Consider the following 14329-nt stretch of genomic DNA (forward strand, 5'->3'; position numbering starts at 1 on the left):
CACAAAAATCAGTTGCATTCTTATACACTAATAATGAAGCAACAGAAAGACAGATAAAGAAACTGATCCCATTCACAATTGCACCAAGAAGCATAAAATACCTAGGAATAAATCTAGCCAAAGATGTAAAAGATCTGTATACTTAAAACTATAGAAAGCTTATGAAGGAAATTGAAGAATATATAAAGAAATGGAAAAACATTCCATGCTCATGGATTGGAAGAATAAGTATTGTTAAAATGTCAATACTACCCAAAGCTATCTACACATTCAATGTAATCCCAATCAAAATTGCACCAACATTCTTCTCGAAACTAGAACAAGCAATCCTAAAATTTGTATGGAACCACAAAAGGTCCCGAATAGCCAAAGTAATTTTGAAGAAGACCAAAGCAGGAGGCATCACAATCCCAGACTTAAGCCTCTACTAAAAAGCTGTAATCATCAAGACAGCATGGTGTTGGCACAAAAACAGACACATAGACCAATGGGATAGAATAGAAACCCCAGAACTAGACCCACAAACGTATGGCCAACTCATCTTTGACAAAGCAGGAAAGAACATCCAATGGAAAAAAGACAGTCTCTTTAACAAATGGTGCTGGGAGAACTGGACAGAAACATGCAGAAGATTAAACTAGATCACTTTCTCACAGCATTCACAAAAATAAACTCAAAATGCATAAAGGACCTGAATGTGAGATCGGAAACCATCAAAACCCTAGAGGAGAAAGCAGGAAAAAACCTCTCTGATCTCAGCCGCAGCAATTTCTTACTTGACACATCCCCAAAGACAAGGGAATTAAAAGCAAAAATGAACTATTGGGACCTCATGAAGATAAAAAGCTTCTGCACTGCAAAGGAAACAACCAACAAAGCTAAAAGGCAACCAACCGAATGGGAAAAGATATTTGCAAATGACATATCGGACAAAGGGCTAGTATCCAAAATCTATAAAGAGCTCACCAAACTCCACACCCTAAAAACAAATAATCCAGTGAAGAAATGGGCAGAAGACATGAATAGAACCTTCTCTAAAGAAGACATCCAGATGGCCAACAGGCACATGAAAAGATGCTCAACGTCGCTCCTCATCAGGGAAATACAAATCAAGCCACACTCAGATATTACCTCATGCCAGCCAGAGTGGCTAAAATGAACAGATCAGGAGACTATAGATGCTGGAGAGGATGTGGAGAAACGGGAACCCTCTTGCACTGTTGGTGGGAATGCAAATTGGTGCAGCCACTCTGGAAAACAGTGTGGAGGTTCCTCAAAAAATTAAAAATAGACCTACCCTATGACCCAGCAGTAGCACTGCTAGGAATTTACCCAAGGGATACCGGAGTAATGATGCATAGGGGCACTTGTACCCCAATGTTTCTAGCAGCACTCTTGACAACAGCCAAATTATGGAAAGAGCCTAAATGTCCATCAACTGACGAATGGATAAAGACATTGCGGTTTATATACACAATGGAATACTATGTGGCAATGAGAAAGAATGAAATCTGGCCTTTTGTAGCAACGTAGATGGAACTGGAGAGTGTTATGCTAAGTGAAATAAGTCATACAGAGAAAGACAGATACCATATGTTTTCACTCTTATGTGGATCCTGAGAAACTTACCAGAAGACCATGGGGGAGGGGAAGGAAAAAAATGGTTAGAGAGGGAGGGAGCCAAAACATAAGAGACTCTTAAAAACTGAGGACAAACCTGCTGCTCCAGGGTTTATGGGGGGTGGGAGGGAGGGGTGGGTGGGTGATGGGTATTGAGGAGGGCACCTGTTGGGATGAGCACTGGGTGTTGTATGGAAACCAATTTGACAATAAATATCTTATAAAAAATAAACAAATTAAAAAATAAAATAAAAAAAGCAATAAAAAAAGATGCAAGAATGGTTCAATATTCAAAAATCAATCAATATGATACACATTAACAAAAGATAAAAATCATATCATCTCAATAGATGCAGAAAAAGCATTCGACAAAATTCAACATCTGTTCATGATAAGAACTCTTAACAAAGTGGGTTTAGAGAGAACATACCTCAACATAATAAAGGTCATATATGAAAAGTCCATGCTAACATCATACTTGATGGTAAAACAGAGTTTTACCTCTAAGATCAGAAACAAGATGAGGATGTTCACTCTTGCCACTTTTATTCAACATAGTACTGAAAGTCCTGGTCACCTCAGACAAGAAATTAAGGGCGTCCATACTGGTAAGGAAGAAATTGAACTGTCAGTATTTGCAGATAGTATGATATGATACATAGAAAACCCTCAAGACTTCATCAAAAAACTATTAGAAATAATAAATAAATTCAGGCAAGTTGCAGGATACAAAATTAATACCCAGAAATTGGTTGTGTACTTAAGAACAAAATAGCAGAAAGAAAAATTAAGAAAACAATTTTATTTATAATTGCACCAAAAAGAATAAAATTACCTAGGAACAAAGCTTCACCAAGGAGATAAAATACCTGTATTCTGACTATAAAACATTGATTAAAAAAGAATCTAAAGACAATACAAACAAATGGAAAGATATTCCATGCTCATAGATTGAAAGAATTAACATTGCTCAAATTTCCAATACACCCAAAGCAATCTACAGATTCAACACAATCCCTATCAAAATGCCAATGGTAATTTGCACAGAACTAGAATAAATAATATTAAAATTTGTATAGAACCACAGAAGACATCAAATAGCAAAAAGCAATTTTGAGAAAGAAGAACAAAGTTGAAAGTATCACAATCCCAGATTTCATGATATATTACAACTGTGATAATCAAAACAGAATAGAATAGTACTGGAACAAAAATAGACTTGTAGATCAATAGAACAGAACGGAGAGCCCAGAAGTAAGCCCATGCTTATATGGTCAACTAATCTATGACAAAAGAGGCAAGAATATACAGTGGGGAAAAAGTCTCTTCAACAAATTGTGTTGGGAAAACTGGACAGCTATACTCAAAAAAACGAAACTAGACCACTTTCTTATACCATACACAAAAATGAATTATAAATTCATTAAAAATTAAAAATTATGAAACCTAAAACCATAAACTTCTAGAAGAAAACATAGGCAGTAATATCTCTGACACCAACTGTAGCAACATTTTTCTAGATATGTCTCTTCAGTCAAGGGAGGTAAAAGAAAAAATAAACTATTGGGACTACATCAAAATAAAAAGCTTTTGCACAGCAAAAGAAACCATCAATAAAACCAAAAGGCAACCTAGTGAATGGAAGACAATATCTGAAAATTATACATCTGATAAGGGGTTAACAGCCAAAATATATAATTCATACAACCCAACACCAAGAAAACCCCTAATTAATCCAATTGAAAATTGGGCAGAGGACCCAAATAGACATTTTTCCAAGGATGACATCCAGATGGCCAACAGACACACAAACGATGCTCAACATCACTCATCATCGGTGAGATGCAAATCAAAACCACAATGAGGGGCACCTGGGTGGCTCAGTTGGTTAAGTGCCTGACTTTGGCTCAGGTCATGATCTCACAGTTCATGGGTTTGAGCCCTGCATCAGGCTCTGTGCTGAGAGCTCAGAGCCTGGAACCTGCTTTGGATTTTGTCTCCTCTCTCTTCCCCTCCCCTGCTCATGTGCTCTCTGTCTCTCTCTCTCTCTCAAAAATAAATAGACATTTATTTTTCTTTTTTATAAACCACAATGAGATGTCACCTTACAGCTGTCAGAATGGCTAGAATCAAAAAGACAGAAAACAGTAAGTGTTGGCAAGATATGAAGAGAAAGGAACCTTCATGCACTGTTGGTGGGAATGTAAATTGGTGTGACCACTGCAGAAAATGGGACAGAGCTTCCTTAAAAAATTAAAAATTGAAATATCGTATGATCTAGTTGTTCCTCCTGGGTATTTACCCAAAGAAAACAAAAACACTAATTCAAAAAAACATAAGTCCCTCCCCTATGTTTATTGCAGCATTATTTACAACAGCCATGATATGGAATCAATCCAAATGTCCATTAATAGAGGAAAGAATAAAGAGGATGGGGTGTAGACATATAATGGAATATCACTCAGCTATTTAAAAGGAAGAGATCTGGGGCGCCTGGGTGGCTCAGTCGGTTAAGTGTCCGACTTCGGCTCAGGTCATGATCTCACAGTCTGTGAGTTCGAGCCCCGTGTTGGGCTCTGTGCTGACAGCTCAGAGCCTGGAGCCTGTTTCAGATTCTGTGTCTCCCTCTCTCTCTGACCCTCCCCCGTTCATGCTTTGTCTCTCTCTGTCTCAAAAATAAATAAACATTTAAAAAAATAAATTTAAAAAATAAATAAATAAATAAATAAGTAAGTAAATAAATAAAAGGAAGAGATCTTGCCATTTGGACAGCATGGATGGACCTAGAGAGTATTACACTCAGTGAAACAAATCAGACAGACAATTACCGTATGATTTATATGTGGAATCTAAAAAACAGAACAAAAAGCAGAATCGGACCTATAAATACAGAGAACAAACTAATGGTTGCCAGATGAGAAGGGGCAGGACAATGGGCAAAATGGGTAAAGGGGAGTGGGAGGTACAGGCTTGAAGTTATGTAATGAATAAGTCACGGGGACAAAATGTACAGCACAGGGAATATAGTCAGTGGTATCACAACAACTATGGTGACAGATGGTAGCCACGCTTGTGCCGAGCAGAGCATAATGTATAGATTTGCTAAATCACTATGTTGCATACCTGAAACTGAGGTCACATTTGTCAACTAGTCAAATAATTTCAAATTTCTTCAGAGAATAGGGAGGAAAAAAACTCACAATGGATCTCAATGGTCTAGAATTGCACTGAAACATCTTGGCTGGTATTTAAGGAGCCCATGTGCAGCTCACAGATTCCTGCCACATCCCTCCCACATACTGCATCCCTCTGTTGCAATTCCATTCTTCATTTTCTGAAAGCACTACAAATTCTTACAACTCTGCCTTCCCTCAGGATGTTATTCCAGCTCTTACTGCCTTCCTCTCCATTTTCATCCTCTCAAAATCCTTCGTACTTTTTATTACAACTTTTTTAAAAAATTTACATGCAAATTACTTACCATATAGTGCAACAATGATTTCAGGAGTAGATTCCTTAGTGCCCCTTGCCCATTTAGCCCATCCCCCCTCCCACAACCCCTCCAGTAATCCTCAGTTTGTTCTCCATATTTATGTCTCTTCTGTTTTGTCCCCCTCCCTGTTTTTATATTATTTTTGTTTCCCTTCCCTCATTGTTCATCTGTTTTGTCTCCTTAAGTCCTCATATGAGTGAAATCATATGATTTTTGTGTCTTTCTCTGACTGGCTAATTTCACTTAGCATAATACCCTCCAGTTCTGTCCACGTCATTGCAAATGGCAAGATTTCATTCTTTTTAATTGCCAAGTAATACTCCATTGTGTGTGTGTGTGTGTGTGTATATATATATATATATATATATATATATATACACCACATCTTCTTTATCCATTCATCCATTGATGGACATTTGGGCTCTTTCCATACTTTGGCTATTGTTGATAGTGCTGCTATAAACATGGGGGTGCATGTGTCCCTTTGAAACAGCACACCTGTATCCCTTGGATAAATGCCTAGTAGTGCAACTGCTGGGTCATAGGGTAGTTCTATTTTTAGTTTTTTGAGGAACCTCCATACTGTTTTCCAGAGTGGCTGCACCAGCTTGCATTGTCATCAACAATGCTAAAGAGGTCCTCTTTCTCCACATCCTCGCCAACATTTGTTGTTGCCTGAGTTGTTAATGTTAGCCATTCTGACAGGTATAAGGTGGTATCTCATGGTGGTTTTGATTTGTATTTCCCTGGTGATGAGTGATGTTGAGCATTTTTTCATGTGTTGGTTGGCCTTCTGGATGTCTTTTTTGGAGAAGTGTCTATTCATGTCTTTTGCCCATTTCTTCACTGGATTCTTTGTTTTTTGGGTGTTGAGTTTGATAAGTTCTTTATAGATTTTGGATACTAACCCTTTATCTGACACGTCATTTGCAAATATCTTCTCCCATTCCATCTGTTGCCTTTTAGTTTTGCTGATTGTTTCCTTCACTGTGCAGAAGCTTTTTATTTTGATGAGGTCCCAGTAGTTCATTTTTGCTTTTGTTTCCCTTGCCTCTAGAGACATGTTGAGTAAGAAGTTGCTGTGGGCAAGATCAAAGAGGTTTTTGCCTGCTTTCTCCTCGAGGATTTTGATGGCTTCCTGTCTTACATTGAGGTCATCCATTTTGAGTTTATTTTTGTGTATGGTGTAAGAAAGTGGTCCAGGTTCATTCTTCTGCATGTCGCTGTCCAGTTTTCCCAGCACCACTTGCTGAAGAGACTGTCTTTATTCCATTGGATATTCTTTCCTGCCTTGTCAAAGATTAGTTGGTCATACATTTGTGGGTCCATTTCTGGGTTCTCTATTCTGTTCCATTGATCTGAGTGTCTGTTCTTGTGCCAGTACCATACTGTCTTGATGATTACAGCTTTGTAATATAGCTTGAAGTCTGGGATTGTGATGCCCCCTGCTTTGGTTTTCTTTTTCAAGATAGCTTTGGCTATTTGGCATCTTTTCTGGTTCCATACAAATTTTAGAATTATTTGTTCTAGCTCTGTGAAGAATGCTGGTGTTACTTTGACAGGGATTGCATTGAATATGTAGATTGCTTTGGGTAGTATCGACATTTTAACAATATTTGTTCTTCCTATCCATAAGCTTTCTATAGTTTTCAGTGTATAGATGTTTCACCTCTTTGGCTAGATTTATTCCTAGGTATTTTATGTTTTTTTGTGCAACTGTAAATGGGATCGATTCCTTGATTTCTCTTTCTGTCGCTTCATTGTGGGTGTATAGGAATGCAATCGATTTCTGTGCATTGATTTTATATCCTGCAACTTTGCTGAATTCATGAATCAGTTCTAGCAGTTTTTTGGTATAATCTTTAGGGTTTTCCATATAGAGTATCATGTCATCTGCAAAGACTGAAAGTTTGACCTCCTCCTGGCCGATTTGAATGACTTTTATTTCTTTGTGTTGTTTGATTGCAGAGGCTAAGACTTCCAATACTATGTTGAATAACAGTGATGAGAGTGGACATCCCTGTCTTGTTCCTGACCTTAGGGGGGAAGCTTTCAGTTTTTCCCCATTGAGGATATCAGTGTTGGGTCGTTCATATATGGCTTTTATGATCTTGAGGTATGCTCCTTCTATCCCTACTTTCTTGAGGGTTTTTATCAAGACAGGATGCTGTATTTCAAAATCCTTCCTATTTTCTAAGTGACTAAATGTCACCTGCATCTAGTCATCTCTGATCTCCTCTTATCTCTCCATTAAAACATATTTGTTGCACTGCACACCACTAAAATTATTTTCTTTGCACTTTGATTTTGACATCTGTTCACTACTGCCTTCTAATACAGTCAGCTGTTTCCTACCAGCTTACAAGCTCTCTAAAGCCAGGGTATAGGTCTTATTCTTCTTTGTACTTCACCAGCACTTTTATAGGACATTTTGTATTCTGAGACAAAACATATTAGAAGATAATGCTTCAAGGATTTTACATACCAGGATCTTAGATTTGACACTTGAGAAATGAAAACATTTTATGTGCATGTCTTTGATTTCATAGGAAACTGCATCATGATCTTCTTCTTCCTCCTTTATAGTTGGAAGTGGAGTTTCAAGAACATAGCCATTCTCACAGAAAATCAGTAAAGTACTTTCAGGCTAAAAAAGAAAGATTAAATATATCATTTACATTTAGGCAAGTTTTCAGAAGCATAGCTCAAAAAGATTATAAATGAGGAAAAATATCATTGCTATATATACTATACACTTTTGAAAATTAATACTTAATTCCTCACTTCAGTAATAAATCATCTTACTAATCACTATGTACAGTTATTAATATCGATTATATTACTATTAATAAGCTAAGTGTTAAAATTAGATTTATATTTGTTTCCCTTATAGATGCCATAACATATTTTCTGAGCCAAAAATGCAGTTGCAAAATATGTTTGCCCAAAGGGCAGAATGTTGAAATTAGGAATGCCAAGGGAAACATGCAGTGTGTGGATGGCACATACAGTCTCAGCCTCCTTTGATGGATCATCCTCCATCTGCCCAAGTTCATTAATTGTGGACATTTCCAAGGTTTTTGTCCTGTACCCTCTTCTCCTCTCACTCCATAAACATTCCCTGGGAAATCTTATAGGCAACCCAAAGCTTCATTACCATTCATGCACAATTAAATTCTGAGTGAATCTATCTCTAGGCCAGACCTCTCCCTTGAGCTCCAAAATCACATATTTAACCATGTATGGGAAATCCCCATCTTTTTTTAATGCCTATTTATTGTTGAGAAAGAGGGAGGGAGAGTGCAAGTGGGGGAAGAACGGGGTGGGGGGGAGACAGAGGCCCATCTTGATACTCCATAGACACATTATTCAAAATTTTTATTCACTCTGTCATTCTATAATTATTATGTATAGACTATGTATCTAGCATTTTGTAGTGCACTAGGGGTAAAATTATAAGAAAAATAAATACAGTGTCTGGCATGATGGAGTTTACCTCCAACGAGAGGGCCTGTCATTCAACAAATCCTATAAATAAATGTAAATTGTAACCGCAACAAGTGTTGCAGGAGTGCCACCAGAATAAAGGAGGCTGTGTAAGGCTTCCCGAGAAGGTGGTATCTAAGCTTCAAGGTGAAGGAGGAGCAGAAGACAATTACAGAGTAAGGTGTGGGTAGGTTTGAAGGGTGTGCTATACAAAGGATATACCATCTGCAAATATCCAGTGGCACATCTGGGCTTTTAAGGAATTTATGGGCTTGGGAGTGAGAAGAGAGATCAGGACAGAGCCTTAGGGAAACAATACTTAGGAACTGGGTGAGGGAGACTGAAAAGGAATGACAAGATGTAGACAAGGGAACTAGGAGAGCATAAGGTCACAAAAGCCAAAGGGAAGTGGTATTTAAAAGAGAAAGTAAGGGTCAACAGGTTCAAATGAGGCTAAGAGGTCAAGAAGGAGAAGAATGGAAAATGTTAAATGGATGGATATCACTGGTGTCTTCACAGGAGCTGATTTGGTAGAATGATGAGAGTAGATACTAGCAAAAGTCAATAGGAATAATCAATCCTCTTAGAAAAGTCAGAAGGAGAAAGATGGTGCAGCAGCTAGAGAAGAACAGGAGGTCAAGCAATTTTTTTTTCCCCATGGGAGATACTTGAATATATTTAAATGCTGATGGAAATGATCCAGTAAACAGGTGAGGCTAAATTTATATGACAGAAAAGAGAAAATAAGTAATATGAAATCTTGAAAAAAAGTGGGAGAGAGTACAATCCAAAGGACAGGACTCAGAATTGGCTCCATGTGGGAAGGAAGAGGGCACCTCTATTATAAAAAAAGGGAAGAGGGCAGGCAGGTGCAGAGGTAGACAGGAATCGATGTCGGATAGTAGGAAGGACCAATTGCCTCCTAAGGACAAATTGCCAACAGTTTGCATGAGACCTAGAAGCCAAACACAAGGCAGTGTCCTAGAGCTTTGGGCATTCTCTCAGAGATGAAGAGACAAAAGCTGAAGTTCAAAGCTACTCAAACAAATTAGGACTTGAGAGGACAGGATTCCAGCGAAACGGGAAATGCGGCAAAGTGAACCTGACGTTCTGCTGGGCCTTTGCCGTAAAGCATTTACACCTCTAAACTGCGTGGGTACAGGGTTTGTTCATTTCCTCCAAATGGTCCATTAGTTTTCACTTCACTTTCATTTATTTGAATGCTATTTACTTTTATGTACAGTATTATGTTTACATCTAGGATATCGAAGAGAAGGTAGGGATGTTTAGGATGCATAATCAAAGAAGCTTAGTGAACCACTGAAGGGCAGGGTGGTTAGAGGTAAGGAAGAGATTGGAATCATTCTCAAGATTTTCTGGTTTCAACAACAGAGAACAGTGGCCCCAGAATAATGTAGGCAAAAGAACATGTCTTAGAGAAACTAAGGAGTTTCATTTAGACACTTCAAAATTACCCCCAAAATTCAAAAGATCACCAAATTCTGTCAATTCTACCTCATACATAGCTCTCGTCCACATAGTATTTCATGCCCTGGTCACATGTCTGGAACACAGCTGCCCAATTGTCCCATCTGCCTCTCATCTGCCCAAAGTGATCACGGTAGTGACCACGGCAGGCCGAATGATTCTCTGTGCACGTTTCCTTATTGGAAACACAAATTATAAATAATGCACAGAAGTTTAATGCATTCAGGAAGACAGGAGGTCTGACCATTGAGAGCTAGTGGAAGCTAACATCTATGGCGATTTAGACAACTAAAGTATGCAGGATATCAGCTACGTATGGTCATTTACCTTTTTCCACATCTCTATTGAAATATAACGATAGATGGTTTGATACATGTATATATTGTGAAATGAGGGTAATTTTCTTTGACATTAGTAATTCCCAAATAATATTAGAAATACAAGCACTAATTGGCAGCACTGCCTGAAATAACTTTTGAATTATGTTGGGGGGATTTCGTCTCATGCCTATTAAAAAAAAAATTTTAGCTTCTTATTTTAAAACAATTTTTGATTCACAAGAAGTTGCAAAGATAGTACAGAGAGGAACCATGTATCCTTCACCCAGTTTTCCCCATTAGTGACTTCTTAGGCAACAATATGGAAACCAGGAAATTGACATTAATATAGAATGTGTGTAGAGTTCTAGGTCATTTTATAGGTGTAGATTTGTGTAACCATTCACCACAATCAAGATGCAAAACTATCCCATCACCATAAAGATCTTCCTCAAGAGGCCCCTCTATAGTCACACCCACCATCTTCCCACCCACCATTCCTAACTTTTTTGGATTTTTTACTTTGAATCTAAGGGAAATGATTAAAGGGTGTACATAATACCACATGTTGTGTTCATGCTTTAACACAGAGCTCCTTTGGCAGCTTTTGTTTCCTTCACCTAAACCATCTGCACTTACCTTCTCTCCAAATGCCCACATCCTACCAATTTCTCAAAATTAAGATAAAATAGTACAAAATAAGTTATGTTAACTTATCCCCTTCTTGACATTTCCCTGCTCCATATTCAGAGCACATATTGTCTATACCACTGATATTTTAGTCACCAATTCCCTTGTGAAACCTTGTATTGTTCTGTGATAGTTATTTCACTTCTTAAATAGGTGCATTTTTTTCTCTTTCAAAAGAGATTGTTTTATACTGCTTATTGAATACATCAGTGCCTAGCAAAGATGAAAACAATGAGTATGTTAACTTAAAAAGTTTTTTCTATATACCACTATATTGTTATAGCCCTTTTCTTTAGAAGAGTTTAAAGTAGGTTACACATGTTACTTCAATAATCCTGACAACACCTCCATGCAGTTCATCACTATTATTTTAATTTTTTTTAATGTTTATTTATTTTTCATAGAGAGACAGAGTGTGAGCAGGGGAGGGCAGCAAGAGAGGGAAACACAGAATCCAAAGCAGGCTCCAGGCTCTTAGCTGTCAGCACAGAGCCTAACATGGAGCTCAAACCCATGAACCATGAAATCATGACCTGAGCTGAAGTCAGAAGCTCAACCGACTGAGCCACCCAAGCATCCCAGTTCATCACTATTATTATCCTAGAACCCAGTACAGCACCTGGTTTAGACACTCAATCAATATTTAGACAACTGAATTATCCTATGCTTGAACTTAGGGAAATTAGAGGTATTAAATAAGATCAATAGTCAATACCTAATCACCAGCTGATGTTAGGAAAGTGTCAATGGGAGATTAGAAGACAAAATGGAGGTAGAAGGGGGGTAGAAGAGAAGTAAAGAGCTAAAGATGAGGGCAAGTACATTCAGACCTTCGAACTGAACTTCTGAATGTCAAAAAGACTGACAGATCCAAGCCAACACATTACAACATATGTATCTCAATAGAGTCACCATTGTTACTAAAGCAAAGCCTGATAGACCCCAATGTTCTCAGAGGGGATCATGACCAACTAATTAGAGCATGGGAGAGAGAGGAGATAGTGAGTAGGACATTGGGCTCCTCAGTGATACGCTACTAGCCAAGCTAAGAAGCATTCCTGACCCCTCACTGCAGGACCCAGGAGTGGGACTAATCATTCCACCTGCTATTCTCTATCTTCCAGATCACTTCATTATACAGTAATTTAGATTTAAGCATGAAGACAAATAATAATTACTCACATGGGAAACTGAAGACCACACTAACTGGCAAACAGGTCCAGGAGTAGTAATATAACCAATTGGCTTATAATCCTTTTCTACCTCGAAGAAGAAGACGGTTTGATCTCTACTCTAAGAAAAAGAGAAATACCCATCAAATATGTATTCTTTTTGAAATCTATCCCACAGAGTACAGAGTATCATTTAATAGTTACAGTATACCCACTGTATATTTATACCTATGATAATCATAGATCCCAGATTATGCTGGGAAAATTCACATTTCAAGTATTTGCTTCATGTCCCCCATGAGAATGTCTGACAAACCAAGTGTTGCAATATCCTTCTGAAAAAAATGATCACCATACCTGTAACATAGATTAACTCACCAAAAGCTCCACAAAGCATATGCTCCCCTATCAATGCATGAAAAATTTACATATTCTCTTCACTTATGGCAATTTTATATACAAACATACCTATATGATAGAATATTGATTATGCATAACACTGATCATAATTCCCAGTTGAAATTTTCCATTCATTTAAAATAAGCATTAGAACTCAATTTGCAAGAAAATTTTGAAATGTCATGCACTGACTACACTTAAAGAATATGAACACAAAGAAAGCAAACTGCATTTTTCTCAAAACTGCACATCAGCAAAAAGAAAAAAAAGTGTACCTCAGCAAATACGTTATATCAAGTAGGAAGACTGATAAGACAAGTTGAACCATGAAAGCTCAATAAGAAACAAAAGGAAATCTACCACTTACCCCTGTAGCTAGAATTTCTCCATCACGTTCATAAGCTAAGGCAGTGACACGAGCAGTATGGGGCTTGAAAACCTGTTTCAAATTAATATCTGCATCTGAAATTTTCTTCCGTCCTGCAAAAACTGTGAGCCCTTTTGGATCATAAAGTTCAAGAATTCGAACAACTCCATCTTCGAATCCTACAATAATCTGTGCTCCAGTGTAGCTTACCTTGGATAAAAATTAAATGCAACAAATGTGAAATTAGTTGATTCAGAAAGTTGTGCTACATAACAGATAACTTTGTATTTTATTCAGCTAAGTAATTTAATAATGACTGTTCACTGCTAATTCCTTATATCACTTTCTGGTAACCTCTATTTTAGAACAGCTCCTTATCATTGCTGATTGTGAGACAGGTAAATAATGGCAATTCAAGCACTGGAGCAAACGTTGGCGGCGCATCCTTCTACCACATGCCAGGCACCTATCACCAGCTACCCAAGGGTGTGCATAAACAGTTTGTCCCTGGTTTCACAGAATTTAGGATCTAGTGGGAGGACAAACATTAATCACACAGATGAGTGTTAAATTCTGAACAGCAATAAACACTAAAGGAAAGAAATGATCTCGGAGAGCATATAACAAAGAAAGCTGACCTAGACTGAGGACTTCTTTAAAGAAGAGATGGTGGAGCAGAGATCAGAAAGATGCCCAGAAATTAACTAAGTCTAGGGAGGTGGGAGAAACACTCCTGGGAGAAGACATAGCTTGTGGAAAGGTCATGTGGCAGGAAAGAACGTAACTCAGGAAAAAGTTTGACTACAGCAGACTGAGTGAGGGAACAGGGCTTCCACAAGAGGCCAGAGAGGGGGATAAGCAAGCACCAGGTCAAAAAGTAGCTTATAAGGATAGTCTTCATCCCAAGAGCAGTGGGAAGCCATTAAAAGGTTTTTAGTTGGGGGCTTGGGTATGTGTGGGTAAGGGAGGTGATGTGACCAGACTTGATAATTCAGAAAAGTCATCCTAGATGCATTGTGCAAAACAGAACCGAGATGGCCTAGATAGGATGCAGGAAGACCTTTGGAGACCTTTGAAGAGATGGCTACCTTACTCCAGGAGAGTGATTATGATCACTGGGTTTGAGGTGGCATTGCAGAGAGGAGGGATATGGACATAGTTTAGAGAGAGTTATAATGGTCCTATTTGGTGACAACTGAATATGGGGGAGGAGGACAGAGGGATTACTGAGACATTTACTGAGTTAGGTAACACTAGGAGGAAGCCAAGCACGTGTGTGTGTGTGTGTGTGTGTGTG

General features: G+C 38.2%; 1 protein-coding gene across 1 annotated transcript in view; it reads right to left on the reverse strand.

Moving 5' to 3' along the window:
- Window positions 1-14329, reverse strand: part of CFAP44 (cilia and flagella associated protein 44) — a 133635-nt gene that overhangs the window by 86754 nt on the left and 32552 nt on the right. Inside the window, exons 14-16 of the mRNA XM_049629175.1 lie at window positions 13033-13242; window positions 12277-12387; window positions 7599-7760 (exon numbers count right to left, since the gene is read on the reverse strand). Coding sequence (XP_049485132.1) covers window positions 7599-7760; window positions 12277-12387; window positions 13033-13242 — 483 coding nt within the window. The remainder of the gene's footprint in view (window positions 1-7598; window positions 7761-12276; window positions 12388-13032; window positions 13243-14329) is intronic.

The sequence above is a fragment of the Panthera uncia genome, chromosome C2 (assembly GCF_023721935.1).
Source record: "Panthera uncia isolate 11264 chromosome C2, Puncia_PCG_1.0, whole genome shotgun sequence".
NCBI lineage: Eukaryota > Metazoa > Chordata > Mammalia > Carnivora > Felidae > Panthera > Panthera uncia.